At 36.7% G+C, this 23,314-nt stretch overlaps 1 protein-coding gene across 1 annotated transcript in view; it reads right to left on the bottom strand.

Annotated features, from left to right (window-relative positions):
* The window catches only part of PEX1 (peroxisomal biogenesis factor 1), a 23,347-nt gene extending 429 nt beyond the window's left edge, over nucleotides 1-22,918 (bottom strand). Inside the window, exons 1-22 of the mRNA XM_010013855.1 lie at nucleotides 22,781-22,918; nucleotides 20,843-20,926; nucleotides 20,487-20,601; nucleotides 19,634-20,397; nucleotides 18,016-18,135; nucleotides 16,509-16,632; nucleotides 16,138-16,247; nucleotides 14,568-14,668; nucleotides 13,162-13,294; nucleotides 12,278-12,374; nucleotides 11,601-11,771; nucleotides 10,054-10,208; nucleotides 8,601-8,790; nucleotides 8,240-8,406; nucleotides 7,312-7,446; nucleotides 6,674-6,738; nucleotides 5,719-5,861; nucleotides 5,538-5,641; nucleotides 4,704-4,880; nucleotides 2,935-3,165; nucleotides 1,250-1,450; nucleotides 783-913 (exon numbers count right to left, since the gene is read on the bottom strand). Coding sequence (XP_010012157.1) covers nucleotides 783-913; nucleotides 1,250-1,450; nucleotides 2,935-3,165; nucleotides 4,704-4,880; nucleotides 5,538-5,641; nucleotides 5,719-5,861; nucleotides 6,674-6,738; nucleotides 7,312-7,446; nucleotides 8,240-8,406; nucleotides 8,601-8,790; nucleotides 10,054-10,208; nucleotides 11,601-11,771; nucleotides 12,278-12,374; nucleotides 13,162-13,294; nucleotides 14,568-14,668; nucleotides 16,138-16,247; nucleotides 16,509-16,632; nucleotides 18,016-18,135; nucleotides 19,634-20,397; nucleotides 20,487-20,601; nucleotides 20,843-20,926; nucleotides 22,781-22,873 — 3,611 coding nt within the window. The 5' untranslated portion in view covers nucleotides 22,874-22,918. The remainder of the gene's footprint in view (nucleotides 1-782; nucleotides 914-1,249; nucleotides 1,451-2,934; nucleotides 3,166-4,703; nucleotides 4,881-5,537; nucleotides 5,642-5,718; nucleotides 5,862-6,673; nucleotides 6,739-7,311; nucleotides 7,447-8,239; nucleotides 8,407-8,600; nucleotides 8,791-10,053; nucleotides 10,209-11,600; nucleotides 11,772-12,277; nucleotides 12,375-13,161; nucleotides 13,295-14,567; nucleotides 14,669-16,137; nucleotides 16,248-16,508; nucleotides 16,633-18,015; nucleotides 18,136-19,633; nucleotides 20,398-20,486; nucleotides 20,602-20,842; nucleotides 20,927-22,780) is intronic.
* Nucleotides 22,919-23,314: the final 396 nt, after the last annotated feature.

The following is a 23,314-nucleotide window of genomic DNA, read 5'->3' as shown; positions in this document are numbered from 1 at the left end:
AAGAGTGTGTGTTGTCTCAGACCTGGGCACCTGGAGGCGTTATCACCCACAAACCTAATTTAGAGAGCTCTCTGCCCTGCTTCCCTTTTATTTTTATTACTTTATTTTGGGGGCAAGGTGAGGAAGGTGGGACAAGGAACAGATGTGGACAGGGTGGTATAGACTCCTGGGAAGCACCTCTCATTCTCTTCCTTCTCTTTCCTCTGCTGTAAGACCTGCTTACGTATGTATCAGCTGAGGAAGACAACTCCTTAACAATCTTCATGTCAGAAGAACCCCTTCATGAGGTCACAGAAAACTGATGCCAGTTTCCAGCTTTTTTACTCCAGTCATTTCCATGTCTAAGGAGACACATTCTCCTTTTCTGTATGTCTATACTTCTACAGATTACTGTTTTTTTCCCAAACACAGCAGCTACAGAGACAAACGCAGAGTTAAACTCCAGCAATCTGAAAATAAAGAGGGGCTACTACTCTGTGGGAGCACGAAGGATATAGCTGTAATTCTTCAAGAATCAGTGCCCCTTTGTATAGGTATAGCTCAACTTAATACAAGAATATTCTGGTCTGTGATCAGAAATTCTAGGTTCCACATTAATAAAAACAATAAAAGGCAATGTACTGGCAAAATATTTTTCTTTTCCCAGTATGTAATTTAATATTTTTCAGAAAAAAAATTTGCCATTCCCCACATTAATTAACTATTGGGTTTCTGATGAATAAGGAATGTGAAAGACCAAATCTCCACTGGATTCATGATTACCATGTGAATGTAATACTCACAGTTCAACAAAGTTCTTCCAGTCATCTTGACTAATGGATGGTCTTATACCCTCAAGTGCAGTCATCAGATGGGACTGGGTAATAATTAAAGTGTTCTTGGCCAGCACTGACTGATTCAGGGTGCTGTCCTCCTTGAAAACAGAGCCATGAACACACAATGAAAAATTACCACAGAAACAAGTGCTATGAATATCAGTAACTCTGAAGCCTCCTCATTATATGTACAGACAAATGTACTAGAAATATAGCCACAACCTTCCCTCCCCCCCAGTATTAATAACAGAGAAATAACTATTTTGTGATATGTATGTTAACATGGCTTATTTTTCTCAAACTAGGTATCATTTTTCCTTGCTATTCCTGTTACATTATACTTACTACTACTGCAGAGATTACTGAAATACTAAGAAGTGTGGACAAACAATAGAAAAGTGTTAAGACTAAATAATAGAAAAAACCTGCCATACTCCATTCTTGCTTCTGTAGTTGGTTTTGATAGCATTGACTTCTGTCCTCAGGTGCTCTATTTGCTGCTCCTGGTTATGTTCCAGGGAGTCTTCTTGAGAAGCTGTTCTAAGCATTGAGGGTTGTGATGGTGCTGCGTCTCTATGAGTCATGCTGGTAAAATCATGAGTTATGGAGTTTGGTCCAGACAAACACAAAGAGCTCTAAATTTACCACAAGGAGAAATATATTAACTCATTATGGATCCAAAAGAGTAACTCCTCCATTAAGATTTAGCCTCTTATTTAGTATAATCTTGGCTCCACTGGCAAAAGAGTACTTCCTCTTAAAGAATTATCACATGCATAACTTATTCAAAAGAACAATTTAGGTTAATTTGCCAAAGTGTTTGAGGAAAAGTACAGATTTGAAAATGAAGTATTTAATGTTTGGAAAATAATCTAAATATTTTTACAATGGCCTATCTAAAAAAAGACTAGAAAGTCTACTAAGCCCATTGTTTTATTTACATATGAAAATCAATGGTTCTTAAGTCTGGGCAACTTTATGTAGTTAGCTTTGGAATGCCTCATAATTTAAATGTTCATCACCTCCTAATTCTCTGTGCACTTGATAAAATATGCAGCTTTCAAGTTCAACCTCTTTAAGAGATCAAAGCCCTTGTAGTCTTGCTAAAGAACTTTCACAATCAAAAGGAATACTGAAGTCTCTAAAGACACATTAATTGAACACTATCATCTATAATGCAAGGTAAAACATACAAAAGCACCTCAGCAGTCAGTAATTAGTCTCCAATGACAAAATAAGTTATTTTGGGGTTTAAGAATCAATGCAAGACAGTTTTGAAAACAAGAGCCTAACAACTTTGATAACTACCTGCAGTAACAGTTCTACAACAGATCTTGACAATGAACATCCCATGGATCCCATGCAAACTCTGAAATCATCTGATCACCATAAGGAGCTCGAAGGCAGCATGTTCTGTCTGGCTTACCTGGCAGTCAAGTGAGACGAGCTGGCCAGGAAATCACTACACAGGTGCTGGGTAGCCAACCAGCACATCCTATCTGCAAGCTAGCCAGAGAACATGCTGCTTTCTGTGCAGTGTGATACTACAACAACAAGAATTCTGCTTCTTCAGAGCAGTGATGGAAGCTAAGGTTTACTTCTATTGTTAACACAGTCCCACGGTCAGGTTATTCCATTAATGAACACTCTACTGGAAACTGAAAAATGCTGATTCTTAATATTATTCAAGATTTCATTCTTGAAAGATGGATGGTCATTGTTTAGTAATAAAAATGAGTTTAAAAAACCAAAACAAAACCATCAAAAACTGGTTTAGTATTAAACTTTGAAATGCAACAAGCTGTAAGACCAGACAGTGAGGTCTCATATGAATGCATATGCTTGATTATAAGCAGTATTTTAAGCAGTATTTTGGTATTTTGATTTTAAAGCCTTGCAAAGTTGTAGAGAAGTCCATGTTGTATTTTGTCACATCCTTCCAATCCACATCCTTCCATCTTCCTCTCCACCACTGACCACAAGATAACAGGCTGAAGACAGTTTGAAGGACAAAGCAGACATAATTGTATTTATAAACCCATACCATTTTCCTAGTGCAGTTTTTCTGCTTCAAACTGATAATACTTAGAAAATTCAAAATATTAAGTGAATAATTTACCAGTTCTGAAGGAGTTCCATTTCCCAGCTCTGATTCATAAGAGCTCCCAAAATAAAGACGATACATGTTGGACCTCGGATCTTCAGGAAGCAAGTCAGACATGTCTAAAGAAATAAGAGAATGTTCTAGTCCTGCTTCTCCATCTATTGCTGAATCATCTGAGCCACTGCTGTGGTTTAGAAAAACCATGGAAGAGAGACTGAAGTCACTATCAGAACTAGAAACAAAATCCTGTGACAAAGAACAGAACATCAGAAGCATTAACTCATAATGAATTGCAATCTGAAATACATTAAAAATACTCACATACAGTGCAAATGAAAGTACTGATTTACATCTGATTCTAGTAATCTGTCTTCCTCTAGGAGTGTATTTTCAAATATTTTGCTAAGAAAATCCAATGCATTTAAGCAGAACTTTGTCTTCGTGCTAGAAAAACAGTTTGAGGAAATAATTTTAAAGTTTTATTTGTTTACTTTGAACTGTCTCAGTAACAGCAAGTATTGGGAAAATTCATGCACGTTTTCTGCTGTAGACCTGTATCACTTCTGGTTCAAATATTCCTTCCAGACCACTTAGTATCTTGTATAAAGTGCTCTAGGAGATTGTGGTGAGTCTACTTCTATACTCCCTGATTGCTGTATTCATCTTCAGTCACAGTTAACACATTTCAAGTGCTGATGTGGAAATCACAGTTGTTGCTTTAGACTGGCATCTGCAAACCTTTTGATTGTACACTCCTATCAGTAAAAAACTTCTGAGCACACTCCACCAAATATATGCATATTTACTTATTTGTAATTTATATGCATGTACTACTGAAGTTTTATTAGTTTTTTCCTGCACCTCAGTGGATTGCTTTGTGGGTGTGCACCCTGGGGTGCTTTAAACAACAGCCTTCTGTAATAATGGATCATCAGGTATCCTTATAACTACTTACTTACTGATGCTACAAACAAGGGATTATTAGGGAAGATATGCTGGAAATTCCTCTCAATACTAAGAGTTGCATCCTCAGAGTCCCATTCTTGGCAACAGTTGGGGCAAAAAGAACCCAAGCGGTCTCCTTGCTTTGGCACCCCTTACTCAGTCCTTCCCTTTGACCTCCAAGTAATGGAAGCCATGCCTGCCCCCTTCCAGCTAGGGTAAGAAGACAGGCCATAAAAATGTGAGGAGAGGTGGCTGAATAGAGGCTAAAAGAGGGAAGGACTTGTCTGTCACATAACGGTATAAACCTAGGGTGGGATCCTGCACCTTGGAAGTGAAAGTGCACCAGTGCTGGTGCCTGGAAGATGCGCCAGAACAGGCTACTTCAGGTATCACTGTTCTCTCCCAACTTCTTTCCTGACATCAGATCAAACTCAGTCTGTTGGAACAACTCCAGAAAACCCACCAATTTCTTGCTTCCTCCATCATTCAAAATGTGCCACCTGAAAACTGAATTTGCTAGCTACTCCTAAGAAACTCTGAGTGGGATGCCTCCTATTGCTCTGTCAGTCATGCCTCATAATAATTTAAACATAAATCTATTTAACATTAAACATATACAATAAAAAGAAAAAAACAACTTGTGTTTAAGAGGTATTTAAACTATTTTTACATTATTCTTGTATTTTTCTGCAAACATACTAAGATTTTAACCTTCTGATTACCAATATAGGAAAATGAAATCTTAAACATAATTTCGCTAAAAAACCATGGATAAAATGAACTCTTTCAGACATCAAAATAAAAAGATGAGAGACTTCTTTTATATCAGTTTTATTTACCTGTGTTGAACCTGAACCTAAATTAGTATGGATTGCCTCTAATTGGGCATTGTACAATAAAGCTTTTAGGTCAGCCCCTGTGAACCGTTCTGTTTTTGCTGCCAAATCCTGAAAGTCCACATCATTTGCCAAGGACAGGGAATGACTGAGAGCTTTTAAGATTTCATAGCGTGAATTCTGTAAAAAGGGAGGGAAAAAAAGTCAGTAAAGCAACCTGCTATTTATCTTGTCCTGATAGTGCTAGATAGTGCTTTGGCCCTGTCACAAGCAACCTCCCAGCTGAGGGAGGAAAGATCTTTTTAAAAGAAGATACTACCCGAGTAATAGTACATATAGATATACAGTACAGTAATCAATCTTTAAAATATAGGCATACATTTTGTTATATTTGCTAACTAGTGACACATCTGACTTAAAAAGAGCTTCAATATTCCAAACTAAATGTGGGTAAAGAGTGCGATCCACTGAATTTGGAATAAAACTGCTCTGAAAACTTCAGATAATTCAAGATTTATGAATGACTGTGATTCATCACTTCAAGCAAACAGCAGATCCACTGGACTCATAATTCAGAGAAAGACACAGAACATGATAAACTCTACCCTGCATCCAATTACTTTCTGTGGACTGTGGTAAATAGCCTTGTCTTTCCCATTTTATGTGAACATATTGACACTAAAAATCAGTGAATTTATACTGCTGTATAACTGGAGCTGGGCAATCAAGTCCACCTTGTCCAGGTCTGAAATGACACTAAATAGAGAGAACAAAAATAGAGCCTATTAGTTTGGGTTTTTTAACTTGCCTCTCTTGTAAAATGTTTTGTTTTCTCACCTGATCAGGAGGTGGACAGTACAGGCACTTATCCAGTCGACCTGGCCTTAACAAAGCAGGGTCAATCAAATCTGGGCGACTAGTAGCAGCTAGCACATAAACCCCTTAGGAAAGGGTAGAAAAATATCATTAGCATCTGCTGAACTTCTGCATAAAAAGCAGCACACAGATGAATTATTACCTTGTAAGCCTTCCACACCATCTAACTGAGTCAACAGTTGGTTAACAACTCTGTCAGTAACTCCTGTGTTGTCATGACCTCGGCGAGGAGCTATAGAATCAAATTCATCAAAGAAAACAATACAAGGCTTAGCTGCCTGAGCTCTAAAAGGGGAAAAGAAAAAGGAAATACTTAAATTCTGTTTAAGTTTGGGTCACAGGTAAAACTGCTTAGAAAAATTAAAGGTAATTGCTTTTTGCTTCAGAGAACAGTTATCTTTAATGAAAGAACAGAAAATCTATTTTCTGTAGAAATTAAGAGGTTCTTCAGAACTGGACTGCAATGGAACCACTGCTCATTTTTATGACATACCTTGCACTCACTTTAGAATTTCTGAATTACTCTATTGTCATGTTAATGTACATAAAAGCTCTAAAATCCAGTCACTGCAGATGAGGTCTTGACTTATGTACATCTAACACAAAGACTGCCTACACTGTAAACCACGTAAGAAGCAAAGGCTGTTTACAGTGGTGAGCACTGAGGGTCAGTAAGGGTAGATTTGTAAAAACAAAACAACTGGCACTGAGGACCTCAGTACCAAGTCTCATATGATCCTATGTACTGAGCATTCATTACCAGCTGTGCACCCTTGACTGTCTCCTGGAATCATCTGAAAGGAATTCAGCATGTGTCTTCCAAGACAGTTTTGTGATACAAACAAATGCACTGAAAGTGGAGAGAATTGGGAGATGAGCTTCAAAAGTACACTCCTAATCTGAGCCAAAATGCTCAGTTCTTAAATAATGATAGTCAAGTCGAACTTGCCAAGATGTGAACATCTGGTTTGGCACAAACCATTATTTCAGATGCTTTTGTGATCTAATGCCATGCCTCTCCTAGGACAGAAAAATTATTTCTTGCAGCTTTAACCAATAAAATCGATTGATAACATCACAAATCTTTAAAAGTCAACCTGTCAAAGATATCTCGAACTGCTTGCTCGCTTGCTCCAATGTACTTGCTGAGCAGCTCTGGTCCCTAAAAAAAATAAATAAGAAAAGAACATTTATGATACGTATCTTAGTTCTAATGTGTAATTCAACATCAGCATAGTTTTTATATACCAGGGTTGAATTTTGTTGTAACCAAGAGAGTGCCATCTCTGAATAGAAGAGTCAAGGGGTCTAGATCAGCAGAAAGAATCTTCTAAGCATTCCAACTTATTTTAATTTCCATTTTTCTACTGTAACAGAACATGCATTACAGTATCACAAGGGAAAAGCTTACGCTGTATTTTGAAAATAAGTTTAAAATGCATTGCTCAGCTTCATTGTCCAGTGGAACCAAAATCAAGCATCCTTTAGGAAAGCAAGAACATCTAATTAAATTTTACAATTCTGCATAATGAATAATTATACAAAACCAAATATCAGTAATATAACTGTGAAGTTCCAATAGTCGGATGCTGGGATACCCAGAGACATACTGAATTTTTAATGAGAGTTTCTTTCTTTGGCATTTTGCCCTCACAAGCACATACTCAGAGGTATTATGTTAAGCTATTTCATTCAGTTAATAAAATTAATCAATTAAATTTCAAAATATTGCTACCTTGATGCTGATGAAATTCATGCCACTCTCTCGAGCAACTACTCCTGCTAACAGTGTTTTTCCTGTTCCAGGTGCTCCATATAGCAACACTCCTGATCTCTGTCGTATGGGCAGGTTTGCAAATAATTCTGGATACTGGAAAAGAGTTTCAACAAGACATATTCTCAAATATGTAATTATTCTGCAGTGTAATGTAACATCACTGACTTGCATTGATTTCTGTCTAAACAGAATGTATCTGATTTCTTTTATCCCTGTTATTATCACAAGAGCTTATCTGGACTGTTGTTAGTTTACTTGAGGCTGAAATGTGTTAGGCTTCATAGATACTTAAATACAAATAAATGGCATTTTCTACCAAGAGGAGACAGGACAGAACAGGGATGCACTAAAGCTTTATAATGTTCATACTGTACATCTAAATTCCTATTCTAACCACCAACTGCTATGATCAGCAGTCATTTCTCTGAAGAATGAAATGAATGGGTCATCTCAACACTAGAAGTTTTAAGCAAGGCAGAAAGGCCAAAGTAAAATAACGGGGAATTTATGGATTGGTATTCATCCAAAAGAGAACACTCCTCTAGCAAAAGCACTTCAGAAGACAGCTGGAAATGCTATCTTTACAGAGCCTAATCACAAGCCCTACAGCAGAGAGCGTAGCAAAGATGATGTTAGCAAAACTGCAAAATTCTAGAGCAACACTTCATCTGTAGAGAAGAATAAGCTATTGCCTTTTGTACTGGGAAGGGGGAAGAGAAAAGAGAAAGAGTCTTCCAGTAGCTGAACAGACTGAGAAGCTACAAAAGTAGCTTAAAGCCATACCTGTCATCTTCATGTCAAATACTGTGTCACACCTTAAAAATCATTCTTCCCCTACTAACATTATATACAAAAGTCAAGTAACTAATTTAAAAGAACTGGGTACCTTTGCAGGCAACATGATGGTATCCTTGAGTATCTGTTTCACATCTTTTAAGCCACCAATCCTCTCCCATCCAATGTCTTTAGGTTTATGAAGGTTAACATTTCTCAGAGCTAATGGAGTAAAATCTTTTAGAGCTTTCTGAAAATCCACAGTTGACAAATTCAATTCTGCTTAAAAAGAGAAAAAAAAATCCCGACTAAACCAACAGAATGCACAGCCACCAGTAACAAATTCCTCACAGTACATAACAATTAAATACATTTTAAACATAAATCCTGGCTTTCTATTTCTGTATTATTCTACATGTTCTGGATAACAGAGGTAAGACTAGACTATGACCTAGATTTTGTTGCCAACATACCATCATTTTGAAATGCATTCTGGTTGGAAACACAGGCATGAATGGCACGATCAACCAGCATAGTAAAATCTCTAGCAACAAAACCTTCCGTTTCCTTTGCAATACACTGGAGGTCAAGATCAGAGAACTTGCTTATATCAGAATTCAGTCTTCTTTTTATTATGGAACACAGGATTTCGCATCTTTGCTTCTGAAAAATAGAATCGTGCAGCAAGTATATATTGAGGTTATTATTTATATGGATTTCAGAAATTCAAAAACTAAATATAAAAGAGTTACTAAGATTTCCTCAAAAACTTGTATGTCACCAAGCCTTCAAATGAAACAATCTGAGCATGAATATACATGAAAGTTAGTTCTTCAGGTGAATTTCAATAAATTTACCAGTTTTGTAACTTTGAATGTTCAGCTTGCCACAGCCATCTGAAATCCAACAATAATAATAAAACAAATCTCTGACCCCCAGATTCTACTATTTTACACCCATTTTTTTCTGTTTCACAGCAACAGGAACATCTCTCATTTTGCTGGTATGAGCAGAATACATTTGAGATGAAATATACTGCATTAGACAAAAATATATCCGATAATTTGTTATCTTTTGAGATCCTGATTTTTTTCCAGTGATGTCTCATCCTTATTCAGGCATTAGTATTAAAAAAAATAAAAGCAGATTTACAGCAAGTAGGAGAAAGCCACACTGCATCTAACACAGAATCCCCTCCTCCGTGGCTTTTAATTGCTAGCCTGTGACAGATGACAAGCAGGCAGGAGCAATTCCTACTAAATACAAATGAGTTGCCATGTCTGTGTCATGTCATTAGGGCATGCACAGGTACAAAGTGTCTGCTTCCTTCTGCAGTGAAGTTATACTGTTTATTCTTCCCTCCTTTTACTTTGCAAAATAGACTACATTCAAAAGTAGAGGGATATAAGTAATACAGAAAACCGACACAAAACCTTCCCATAAAATTAACATTTAGTTTTAGTAACACCTTTAAAATGCACATTCTAGGGATATGCTTATTCCTCTCAGCAGTGAAAAAACTTAAGTTTAATCTCATTTATCTGACTGTAGTGACATACATGTTTATTTCAAAGCTGCTCCTCCAGAATCCCTTACAGGTAACAAGGAGACATGCATACCTCATCTATGTTGGACAGCCTGACTTGTTTTACATTGAACTGACATGTCCTCTGAGTACACCCTTCTCTTGCCACTGAAGATAAGGCGAGTGGGGCCAACTGGAAGTTTTCACTGGATTACTTTTTTTTTAACTTTATACTGACAGATGTAAGTTCTGAGGTATTGAAGCATCATGAGAGAACTTCTAAGATTTCAATTATTTTTTGCATATTCAGGTGTAACCTACTTTTTTTGCAGCTGTTCCAGTACTGTATTTGAGGCTGCAGGGAAGGCAAACAACATCTTAACTATTTTACCTGAACTTACCTGATCTGGAGATTGGATACATCTGAGGCATTGAAATATATGAGTTCCTTGAGCTGAAACCAGGGAAGGATGTAGGGAATGTTCAGACTGACTCGTGGCAATTAACGCAATCAAGCTCCCCATGGAAATAACTTCTTTTATCAGATCTTTCAAAACTAAACACAGAAGAGATTGTTTCATTAACTGCAAAATAACAGAAGATTCTGCATTTCATAACAGACATTTCTACTGTACTGGAAAGCAGCATCAGGGCACACAAACTGTAACATCTTCTTACACATTTGCTTTATTTCCATGTTTATAGGCTTTCCAGAAAACACATAATAAAAAAGATGTATAGTTATTTTCTCTAGGACAGTACATTCCACTAATAAAATGCCATCAGACATGTTCTTTAAAAGCTAAACTTGTAGCATTACTGGTCCTGTCTACCACAGGATATTAAATGTGGATTTTTTTCATGTGCTATGATCACTGTTCTAGAAATACTATTCCCCCCATGCAAACAAAAAAGGGAGAGTTATGAGACTAAAAATAGATGCTAAGGCCAGAACCCAGAAAATCAGCAGTTTAGGAAAAATAATACAAGAAAGTTTAAGAAATGATGGATGCAAGGTAGATCGTCAAGCAACAATGGTTGAAACTCTAAACCTCTGTTGTATGCATTATAGCTGTAATAAACGATTCTGCAATTCTCTTAAGTGCACATTTTTAACAAAGAAATTATACTAAGATTTTCTGAACTTCGAAAGTAATTTAATAAAGAACTATGCTAACCCCTTCAAACTGAGCTAAGAATTGGAAGATATTTTTTGCCATGGCTTTAATTTTACCTGAACAGAGTTGACTACAGATAAAGATATTAATCCTGATAATTTAATTTTATTTTGCAACTTATCACTGCCTGGATTTTAGGGAATAAAAAGGATCTATATACAGGCTGTCAAATTACAACTAAAAATCTTACGTTTAAAATCCGTGGATTGTTACATTGTAAAATATAGTAGTCTATAAAGCATAGCAAGTAGGCTGATAAAGAAGTCAGTACTCAGATAAAAGAAGTTGCTTCTAAACATCAGTAAGTATGAAATTTATGTATCTTTGTAATTAATAATTATTAAAACCAGGATCAGTCTTAATGCTATGTCATTTACAATATTGATTTTATAAATAATTATCAGTTAAAAGATTCATCTGTAATTTGTAAGCAACTGCAATATATTTGAGTGCATGAACAATATGAAAAGGAACTGAGAAGCCTCTACCCCTGGCAGTGGTACTGAGAAGAGGCATTACCATCAGCAGCAAAGGTGTAAGTACCACTGGAAACGACTACTCCAAGCTCCAAAGTGGACTATTTTGGTTCAGCCAGTAGTCCACAAATGGTCTATATACCGTAATTCGTGAATCCCTGCCATGGAATACCACATGGTCCAGAGGCAGTAATGATACAAGACAGAATTGTCCAGCTAGGACAGTACAATTGAGGGGCAAGAAATTCTAAACTGCATTATATTTTTATGCAGACACAGATAGTGCAGTATTACCATAAGCAAATCTATTGCTTTGAACGGTTTCAGGGCTGTTCTCATGCTCTGGTGTAGAAGGTACTCCAACAATGTGATCAAGATCATCCATCAGAAGAATGGATGGTTGTCTCCATGCTGCCTCTAAAAAAGCTTCTTCCACATTTTTCCTTATGTTTACTAATCTTTTTCCTAAAACAGAAAATAGAATTTTTAATGAAAAAAACCGTATCAGGAAAAAAAACCAGACTGACTGCACCTTCCTCACACAATACTACAATGCTTTGATTCATGTAGCTTAACTTTACTTCTATAAATCCAGGCGCCAAGCTTAAACTAGAGTCATCAGTCAGTAAAGAGTCCACATCTTCTATCAAAAAAGTATTAGAAGGATCCACCTGTCTGAAGATGAGACTAATCATCTTTCACTAACCACTACAGAAGCCTACAGGTCTGATTTCCAGATACTTAAAAATGGAGTAGTATCAGCAGCACTCTAAGTTGGTGGTGATACATGGGGCAGAAATGATGTAAGTGTGAAATAAGCTTACAGCAGCTGTATCTTCAGAGTGTTAAAGATGCTCATTGTGGAGCACTATCTACTCTTGCAAAAGCAGTAATAACACTAGAATAATTATTCAAGTGTACTGATTCATTATACATCAAACATTTGAGATTAAAAAAAAAATAAATCGTACCTCTTAAAGCTTTACAATCAATTACTTCTACATGAGCATCCAGTCTATCGAATGCCTCTTTGCAGATGGCCTTTGCTAACGTTGACTTCCCACTTCCCTAAAAAAAAAAAAAAAATCAAAAAAAAAAATCAAAGTGAGCTAATTTAAATTGACAGAACTAGTTCCTTCTGTTTCTGTGGAGTTTTTGTCACAGTATACACCAGTGAGCAACCTGGAAAAGCTGTACACACACTCTTTTTATTCCTCACCAAAAGTACATATGTATTCTGTCTTTATATCACTTGGTAGAGACCAAAGCCCTAGAGTGAAAGAAGTATAAACAAATTGAGAGTGGATACATTCACTACAGACAGTGTTCTGATCCCACTGAGTTCAGTGTTAAGACATCTGTTTGTTTCAGTGGAATATGTTTATTCCATATTCTATTATATAGATCACCGTAAGAGGCAACAGCAAAATAAGAGTATCAACTCCACTGTCATTTTATGCTAGAACACAGGAGAAAATACTGTATTCTTATTTTCATTCCAGTATTTCAGAGACCTGAAGTGTTTATTATACTATAAACCAAAATAGATTAATTCCCTAAGGGAACAAATTGACACTACATTGGTAGCAATCTTCAAAATTTATATTACATATATGTAACATATATATATGCATACACATATATGAAATATGAATACATATTAATGAAGTGTGCATATAATGTATATACCTGTATATAATATAATGTTTGACAGTTCAGTTAACTGCTCTTTTTTCAGCTTGTTCTGTAATTCTTTGGAATTCACATGGTAACAAAGAGAACTAAAGAAAACAATCTTGTAACTACAGAAAACAATATGGGAGGGTTTGCAAGTAGAGAGTAGTGAAAGGCGTACCTTTCCTCCTGTGAGAAGCACCCCTCCACTTCGCAGTCCCACAGCAATAGCAGCCAACTTTTGAGATAAAGGACGCCCCAGAAGACTGTGGCTTATGTGTTCAAATGAAGATGCTCCTAATTTCTTCACTCCTCTGCAGAGCAAATAAAACATTAAATGGCCTAGGGTAGCATCCGTACACAATATAAATAGTAATAGTCTGCAGTACGGTGAAGTTTCAGTGCTGACCCACTCTGGCACACTTCATCTTTTCAAGAAAAAGCTAAAGATGATGCAATCTGAAGAGACAGCACCTTTATTTTGCAGTGGTGACAGAACAGCCCCACACTGGAAGTCATTGTACACTATCCTAGCACGAGGTAGGTCTTGGATGATAAGAGCTAACAATCTTCTGGGGCTTCATCTATTTGAGTGCCTGAGTAACAACCTACTAAGGAATGTAGTAAATTCGTACAACATGGAGCATGCTTGTGTCAGAAAACTTCTCAGCCTTTTCAGAAATAAAGCAACCCAGTTATTTGAAGAAAACCTTACCCTTCACTGGTCCTAAATCTTTGTGACTTTCAAGACTGCTCCTTTCAGGTCCACAAACTGCAAGGCTATCAGTTTTTTATTTCAACTTTGAACAAAAAGTGTTGTTCCATGAGAAATGGAATGAACGAAGGAATCCTGGTTTCTAACATCCCTTCCCTACCACATCCCATCCCTATCGCACTACCCCCCTATCCCTTCCCATTCCCTCTTCAGAAACAATGTGCTCAACTACTTTTCCCAATGGCTCCGTAATATCCTCAGTTGCCTTTCACAACACTGATAGCATACTACCACAATACTCCAAGTCTCTTACATCCCCTCTGCCCTATCTCTACTTCAAGTTTGCTACATGGTACCACTGTCTTCCCTTACATGAATGACCACAGCTTTACATATTACTTATGTGGTGGGAAACAGCCAGCATGTCCTATGGCTAGTTCCAGACTACACCTCCACCACTTGCCACCTAGCTGGTTAATGAAGTAGCTGTTGAGCTTATATTACCCATTTTACCAGGGGACACATGAGATGACTGCATTTCTCTCCTCAGCTGAAAATTCTATGTTTCTTTGAGATCCATGCTATTAAATGTAGTTAAACAAGTAAACAGGATGAAGTTACTGAGGGAACAGGATTGACAGGCAGACTGCAACATATCCTAAGTTTTGCTTTATTTGGAAATCCCAGCCTACTTATACTAGGATAAGGTTTGAACCTGACACAAGCCAAAAGATGCAGACGTTTTTTTAGATCTGGCTTAGTTTAAAAATAAATAAATAAATCAATCAATCTGCATTTTCACTAACTTTTTTTTTTCTTTTTAATTCTTATTCCCATTCTCTCCCATGTTTTCTACTATGAAAACTACACACCCTAAATCGTTTAGTTTGTGGTAGGGAAGGTTCTTGTCTGTATCACATGCAGGTGGCTGGCTATCACCATCAGCTTTTGTCGTCACAGGATGTAAAAGAACCTACAACAAAGGAAAGAGTTAGTACTTTACATTAAATATAACTACAGAAGCAGCTATAGAACTAGCTGCTTTTGGAATTGTGTAAAGTAAATGCCTCATGTATGCTTTGCTGAAGATTATTGTCCTTGAAAGAAAGAGGCGTTGGTAAAATGGCACAGATACAACGATTTCCAAAATACAAACCAGTGGTTACAACCACAATACACTCCAGTGATGTTACAACCTATGACTGGATGTTAGGCCAAAACAAGACTATGCACCCTGCTGTAGCTGCGTGTTCCTTCTCCTGTGCCCTCCCTCTCCTGTTGTGCTGGCATGAGCACTTGTGAGGCAGGATAGTGAATCAGATCAGGAGTCTGACCTGGGTGAAAACTAACCTGACAGAACACTTGGCTTATTTCACCTGAATGAATTTTTCAATCTAGTTCACCAGGCAGCTGGTATGGAAAGTTAAGCAGGCAAACAGGGCTAACAGAGAGGTCCATAGATAAGAATAGGCTGGTAAGTGCTCACATTGCTAATAAGAAATGCATTTTGCTCTTATCTTTTTGTACCTATCTATTACCAGCAGAAATAAAGCTTATTTTAGTTGTGGGTTTGTTTTGTTTTTTCTTTAACAGGAATCCTAAATTTGCAGAAAAATTCTATTCTAAGCAGCCAAAAGAGAACAGTTCTCTGTTAAAAATTAACTGTGTCAGTTTAAAAATGAAAAACTGTTATCCCGCTCCTAGAACCATAATGCTGGAGTCATAGAATCATAGAATAGGGTTGGAAAGGACCTTAAGATCATCTAGTTCCAACCCCCCTGCCATGAGCAGGGACACCACACACTAAACTATGTCACCCAAGGCTCTGTCCAGCCTGGCCTTGAACACCTCCAGGGTTGGAGCATTCACAGCTTCATGGGCACTGGTACAACCAGAATACTTAACGGAAACAGTAATCCTAATATTAAATAGAAACATTTATTCTCCTGGGAAAGGAAAGACCAAAGAAACCGAAGGCACGGAAACTATATAAAAGAGAAGGCAGTCTGAATTTAGTAGGTTGGACTGGGGAACATGTCTCATCTTTGTCACAACAGGCTACTGTTCCTGCCAGATACATTGTGAAGTGATTTTACAGTGGTTTAGGTATTAAGGGAAAGAACAACTAAATGTAATGATAGTATGTTCAAACTTGGACAGTACTAACTTTCCTCTCCTCTAATTGATTTTCTGAGTTTGATGTACCACTATGAAATTCAGTACATCAGCACTTCCAGATATGCTAAGTGTGGCCTATCTGAAATCTCAGCAATGCCTCAGGCTATAGAACAAGATAAAGAATGCAGATATAATTTAATGAACAAATGACATTATTCATTTAAAAAGGGAAACCCAAATACGTTATATATATAAAATGCAATCTATTTTTAACCAAATATAACAACTTAAATTACTTGATACCTGATACTATGTGATATTTACTTGTATATTAGTCTTTTGCAGCAAACTGGGACTCAGTATAAAAATATTCTCAGACTTATTTTCTTCCATGTGCTCAGGATGCACTACACTAAGGACAAACTCCTCCGTTCCTGTAAAAACCCAAGGCACAACTATTAAAACTCCAAATAAATTAATCACAAGACAAAATAGATTTTGATCTAATCCAAAATGAAAGCATATAAAGGTTAATCATTATTAAAGCATAATTCATGCTTACAGCTTTACAGCTTCAGGGTAAAGAGATATCTGTATGTTAAACAGTGTATACAGAGATTAAATGGCATATTGCCTAAGTAAATTCCATACTAGACAGTTAAGACAGCTACAGCATAGGACAGTATTATCCTCACCTTCTTTAACAGACAGATGTATACGGTCTGTACTTGTCATTATCCATGGGTGATCATCAGTAGTGGAATCCTGCAGCCAAGAACTGAAAGCAGATTTAATATCATCTTCATGTATATCTGTATGCTAAATAGGAAAAAAGAAAAAAAGGGAAATAAAACAAAACAAGGTGTTTGTAAGTGAAACTGCTTCCTATGCATGAGGCATTTGTTTCTCTTATGGGAACAGAGAGAAGAATTTTTTTATTTAGAAAACAGCATGTTGCCAACAAACACCATTTCTATCAACTGCCCTATGGAAAGCACCTGTCTAGCCCTTGCTACAACAGTTGAACCTTACACCACTGCTTAGGATTTTATCTTTGGAACACTGCTGTGAAGACAAGCAAAAGCTTTTATTTTTGTTTTACTTATCTCTATTGCCATACAACAATACTGACCCGTGACTTCTTTTGGGTGCTCACTACACCCTTCTCTTCCCTGTATAAACTGCTTCCTATACAAAGGACCCTGGGCTCACCCAGGTCAGAGGCATCACCAAAAAAACTTCAACAGGCTGGCAAAGAGACCAAACTACTTACCCCAGATTGCCTAGATACATGGAACAGGAAAAGAAATCAAGTCTAAGTTGTGTATCTCTTGCCTGAGATCCTAACCAGAGAAGCGTAATTCCTGTCTAAGAAACAGGGAATCACAGAAGCAGTGTTCAGAAAGGAAAATGAAAATTACTGTCATTTTCTGCCTGCATTTGTCTTCCTTTTTTCTAAGAAGTAAAAGAACAATTGAATTAGAAAGGGAGAAAGCACACATAACTACTTTTCACAATTTTAGCAGATTACTGCCAGAATACTTCTTTTAACTCCATAAAGAACAAACCTGCATAAGCTTTGCTATAATGGGAAGTGCTGTATTTAAAGTTTTGAGCGGCAGCTAACATGCCAGCTCAGCTAAATCAGGCCAGCATCACAGAAACAAGCATAAGGTACATTATGAAGAAATACACCATTCCAAAGCTACATCTGACAGGCTGGGAGAACTAGTACTGAGTATGTCCTTACTGTCAGAGATGCTTGCTCAGAAGAATGGATAAGTGTCATTTGCAGAGGGATTCAACAATATAACTCTAAAAATTTAAGTATTTAGCATGGGGGAAGAAAATTTTAAAAGGAAGCATTAAAAAAAAGCAAAAAACCAAACAACACATAAAATTTGTAACTCTACTTTAAGTGTCCTTCTTAGGAAATGCACTAGACACTGTAATGTTTGAAAAGTATAAGCATGTCTTCTCCCAGAAGACTTAAAGTGGGTATTTCCTCTTTAACTCTATTTCTTTTTTGTATTTGTTTTTATAGGCTTAAATGTATAAAATTTGCTAGGCTAGAACCAGTATTAATGTACTGTAGATGAGGGTCTGATGCAAAAATATCGATTACTGCTGCTGGTTTGACAGCAATTGTTTACGATTGAGACCTAGCTAAACTGAAAATGTATTTTTTCCCTACCAACTCACCAAGTTCTCTTTGGGTTGCAGTGTAAGAGACACAGGGATTTTAGGAATATATTCAATTGACCTAATTCGGACTGTTGAATGTATTTCGATACGTAGTTTTTTTCTCAGACCATCTGGAATCTGAAATATTTAAAATAAAAGCGAAGAAAAAAGCAAGTATTAGAAAATAAAACAGTTCTAACGTTGCATATGTAACACAACACCAGTTTCTTCATCACTAATAGAATTGATCATTGATCTGTTTACTGGCTATAATCTGCAAAAGAATTAAGAAGGAAACTACAGAATTGATGATGGGTGGTATCCAAATCTTGTTCTCTCACGCACACTTATAATTCCCTTTTATCCTATTTGTGAATGTGCTCACTACAGTTGACCACCTACTAGCATCTTTAAATAAAATCCAACAGGCTGAAAAAGAATTAGCAAGCATTCCTAGAACGTTGCAAGAATGCTTTTAGTATAGAAGAAAAAATATCTCTATTTTCCTCTGCTGATCTTTAAGGTCCCTTCCAAACCGACCCATGCTATGCTTCTATCATTAAAATTAATTTTACATGGTCAGGTAAATATAAATAGGTGATTATACAGATCCAAATTAAGCACATCTGCAGCCCAGTGAGAAAAAAACCCAGTCTCCCTAAATTGTAGTACTCAATTTGCCCTTTTAAAAAGGAAACAACTTTTCAAATAGTCATGTGTTACTTTAAACATATATCCAAATTGAAAATATCTTATAAGTGAATATTAACTCTGGAAGACTTCATGGTTGCTACCATTCGGAAAATTGTCTCTCAAAAGATTAAATGCTCAAGACCATTATAAGCTTTTGCTGTCATTCCCAACAAAAAAATAAGTGAATGGTGAGAAGTATATTATGTCAAAACAGTCAAACAGTGCTTTGGATTGCATTTTGTCTATTTTTGTTGATCCCACATGTGCTTCCAGGAAGGGAAGAACATAAGCAGGCTGTAGCTCTAGCAGAACAAGCTGAAATGGCTGTGCCTGTACACTGGGACTTGTGCCACCTTGCAAAGTATTATAAAAAATCTAAAATAATTTAAATTATAGAAAAGATATTTGTTTTCTAAAGACGTACTTTAAAGAGTATATCTAAATGGACACACAAGCACTAGGATACATAATCCCATTACAGTTTGATGGCATCTAAAGCCCAACGCACATTTAGCCACGAAGTGCAAACTCATGAAAAGAACCTCATTATGCAGTACTGAAGGTACGTAAGTAGATACTTTCATATCTTCATAAATACAGTGACTACCAACAGATTTTGAAGAAAGCATACATTGCCTCCAGAAACACTGAGGAATTTTCCCCATTTGTTGAAAAAACGCTAATGGTGTAGAAACCCAGAGTACACTGCGCATCTTGGGGGATGACAGTACGTGATACAGTCCAGAATGAGACAGCTTATCAAGGCACACCTCCAGTAAATATTAAATGATTCTAGTATAATCTGCTTGAGAGCTTAACACAAAGGCTATATCCCCAAACTGCTTGTTAACTAGCCAGTTCCACATTATTTCATATTCCACAAATTATCCAATAGAAAATATTATCAAACAAAAAGCCCAAAAGACAGTGTGCTTAAACTAACCCAAACTCTTCCAACATGTAGGGCTTCCCCACTGTGGCCATACTCTATGACACTCTTTAGGTCTTCAAATCCATTCCAAACGATTTGAACAACAGATCCCTCATGGAATGCTTCACGGCTATCAGAACGACTTTTGTCTTGCATACTAGCCAAATGCTTTTGCTTTTCGAATGGCAGATTTTGCTTTGCTTCTTGATGACGCTGTCTTGGGGAAAGCAGCTCATTAATTTTCCCATAAGATACTACGGGATTTGGATCCAAATCAACAAATTCTAAATTCCATGGAAAAATATGAATAGCGTTGCATTTCAGAAACGGGTAAGTGGCAGATGCATTCTGTACGCTGGGTGGCTGGGACTGACATACTCTAAAAATGGAATCCATGTGAATTATGTTCAGCAGCTTGTCTTTGAAGGTGCTCGTTTCATCTTTATCACACAAAGTCTTTTGTTTCTGCTCAGATGTATGAGAGAAAATGCTCCCTAGGAAATTCCATATATTTGGGAGAACGTTTGAGCCAACCGTCACGTCTGCATCAGCCTTACTCTGTTCAAGGACTCCTGGCTTTAAGTAAGGTTGTTTGCCAAAAGGATCCTTTAGTGCTTCTTGCTCCATGTTATTTTTCACAAAACTTCTGAGCAAGAGGTCACTTTCCTCGGAAGGCGTGCTGGTGATACTTTCCTCAGGTTCATGTGGTTTGGGACATACCAGAAGCTCCGTGCACGGTTCTAATCTCCCATAGGGGGCTGCTGGTGTAAGCGTACCTGAGTATGAACAAAGCAGGTCAATGAGTGCATCCACTCTTGCAAAAGAGCTTACCCAAGGGGCCACAAGAGCCTTCACTGCTGCTTACCAATTTTAATGTAAACATGAGTGTGCTGTTCAACCCATACAGGAAAGATGGCTTTTGGAAATACTATTCGAATCTGGTCAAGAAGTTGTTTTTCAAGAGAGCAAGCATGCAGTTCCTGCAGAAGTGCAATATCATTATAAATTAAATATTATATACATTTCAAGCATTTGTTTGAAGGTAAAAATTCTATGTCTCTTTCTAATGCACCATTTAAAATATAAAATACAATTAAACCCCGCCACATTTGGTATTTCCTTAGGGACTGAAAAGAATGACACACTGAAAAAAATCTGCTTTTGTCAGAATCTCTGTCATCTGTAAGAAAAGGACATGAACAGAGGTAAGGGCTTTATTACCAGAATTTCCCAATCATCTGCAGAGAGTGGTTCCACTTCTACTTGCTGGCAGGACGAGACGTGGGAACAGGGTTCAATAAATACCTGGCAAAAATAACACCATTTCAAAACATTTAATATCTTACATTTAACCACATAAAAGTTCTATCTTTAATTCAGCCAGAAAAACCGACAGCTCCTCCATTATACGTTTCACTACACTAGGTAATTCGTGAGGAGATGGATGTTCAATAGATTGGAAATGGATAGCATTGGGCATGCTTGGAGACTCCAGCAAACCACGAATGGAAGTGAATGTGGAAAGCATTAAGATTTTTATCAGCTGATAACAAACCATCAATTTTTAATGCATATTGATCACGTAATCATCTTTGTATTTTAAAATTTTTAAAAGTTCTGGACTTTGGAATGCTGAAAAATTCATTGAGTTGGGCACAAATTTTGATAAGGCAGAAACAGCTGAAAAAAATGATGAAAAAGTAAAATACAAAAGCAAACCCAGCTCCTTTATGAATGGCTTCACAGGAAGTAGCCCTGCTTCCACAGCACATTTGAAGATCCTGTGTTTCAGGAGGAATAATAAAAGCTTTTGTGGCTTAGGCTTTTCAGAAAGCATTAAATGTGTATTTCAAAGGTCATTTTTCACCAAACGTTCTATTTGACAGAAAGTAATGGTTTTCAAACAATATCATGTCACATATTTTTAAATAAACTTAATTATTTTATTCTTGAGATAAAACTAGTTACCTGCCCTATTAGAGAGATTCACTTCAGGTTAGGTTTTATAGAGTAAGAATCAATTTTAAATTCCTCTAGGTCCTGTCTGAAGCAAAAGTTGAGAGGAGTATCTTTTCCCCAACACGGTAAATAGAAGAGCGTATTATTATGAAACACAGCAAGCACACAATTCCTGAATTCAAAATAACGGCAAAACACCCAATTATTCATGTATTCCTTTGACTGTACAGATGATTATTTCCAGGCAGCAGGTGGGTGAGGTTTTCTTAGGTTTCTTTTGTCAGTTGTTTTTCTGTTGAAGATTATTAATTGCTAGAACTACAAAGGGTAGTTGCCTTGCCACTGAACTAGTAAATTGTAAAGTTCTGCAAATAGATACATCATTTCCAGAGACACTATGCTAAAAAAGTAAATAAGGTAAGATAATACACTGCTTTGGACCCACATTCTTTGATGTCTTTTATTATGCTGAATAAAATTTTCAATATGAAAGAATAAGAGTATATGAATATACTACACAATAACATTGTGTAGAGTAATACTTTATTATTCTTGTTTGTTTAAAGCTCTACCTATTAATATATTAAAATAAATATTGGATGTTGTGATGTTAATAGTCCCATGTCAGAAAGCTCTGCTGCCTCTTGGGCATCTCTTCAACTTCTGACCAATGAAAGAATGATTTAGAAAAAGTTTAACAGTGTCCAAGAGTAAAAGGCCAATTTAAATACACATTCAAAGAGAGAGGACACACAGAGACATGTGGTGAAGGGGGCAAAAAAGAGACAAAAATTTAAACCTCAAGTAAGTGAAACAGGAAGAAATATGCAAAATAACTTTAAAATGACAGGAACTCCAGGCAAAATATTCTCATGAGAGAATCCCCAAATTGTTTAATTGTTTCAAAGTGTATATTCCTAAAATAAATGGCACTGCAGATATTGCCAGTATCCGCAGCCCTGCAAAGCCCTACCTATAAGCCCATTCTAACATTATTTAGGCTATTGTTAATCAGGCAATGAGCAAGTCTTCTCATATTTGAGACATTTCATGAAGGTTAACTTTTCTTATGAGCAGATATAAATGAAGTAATTGTCTAAATACATAAAACAAAGTCATAGCTAACTTGTAAGTTATTACCTTTTCGGGTGTCTTGCAATATACTCTTTAAATAAGAAAAAAAACTACTGTGTTTCAAACCTGTTCTCCATCTGTAATGCCAAGTTTCTCTGCTAACAGTCTGTTAATCTCTGCAATATTTTCACCCTGGTGACCTCGATGCCTGATTTCCATCCAGCTCAGAAACACAGGCTGATGACCACAGGACACTTTCACAGCTTGGCCCTATGAGTTTCAAAAAGATAAAATTAATGTCAAACAAGCTAAATGACTATTAGTCAATCAAAATATATTTGATTAGAGAGATCAAAGGAATTCTAAAATATCGTCTGGATATTACATGCCCTATTTTAATGAATATTCCCTAACAATAACTCGCAGCATTTACAACATGTTAGTAAAGGGTGTTTCTACTAGCAATGAAATTTGGATTTTTACCTCCAGAAGACTGGCCAACCTTTTACTGACAAACAGCTTCTCCAGAATTCTTCTCCACATTACCTGTTTGCACAACTCTCAACACAGATGTGTGTGTTGGTTTCAGCTGATAACCAGTTAATTTTTAAGGACTATTTTCAAATAAAAAAATAATTCCTCTTTCCTTCTTCTGTATTA

Source organism: Nestor notabilis, unplaced genomic scaffold (genome assembly GCF_000696875.1).
Source record: "Nestor notabilis isolate BGI_N333 unplaced genomic scaffold, ASM69687v1 scaffold14204, whole genome shotgun sequence".
In the NCBI taxonomy this organism is placed as follows: domain Eukaryota; kingdom Metazoa; phylum Chordata; class Aves; order Psittaciformes; family Psittacidae; genus Nestor; species Nestor notabilis.
Note: the sequence above shows the minus strand (reverse complement) of the source record. Positions and strands in the feature narration are given on the sequence as shown.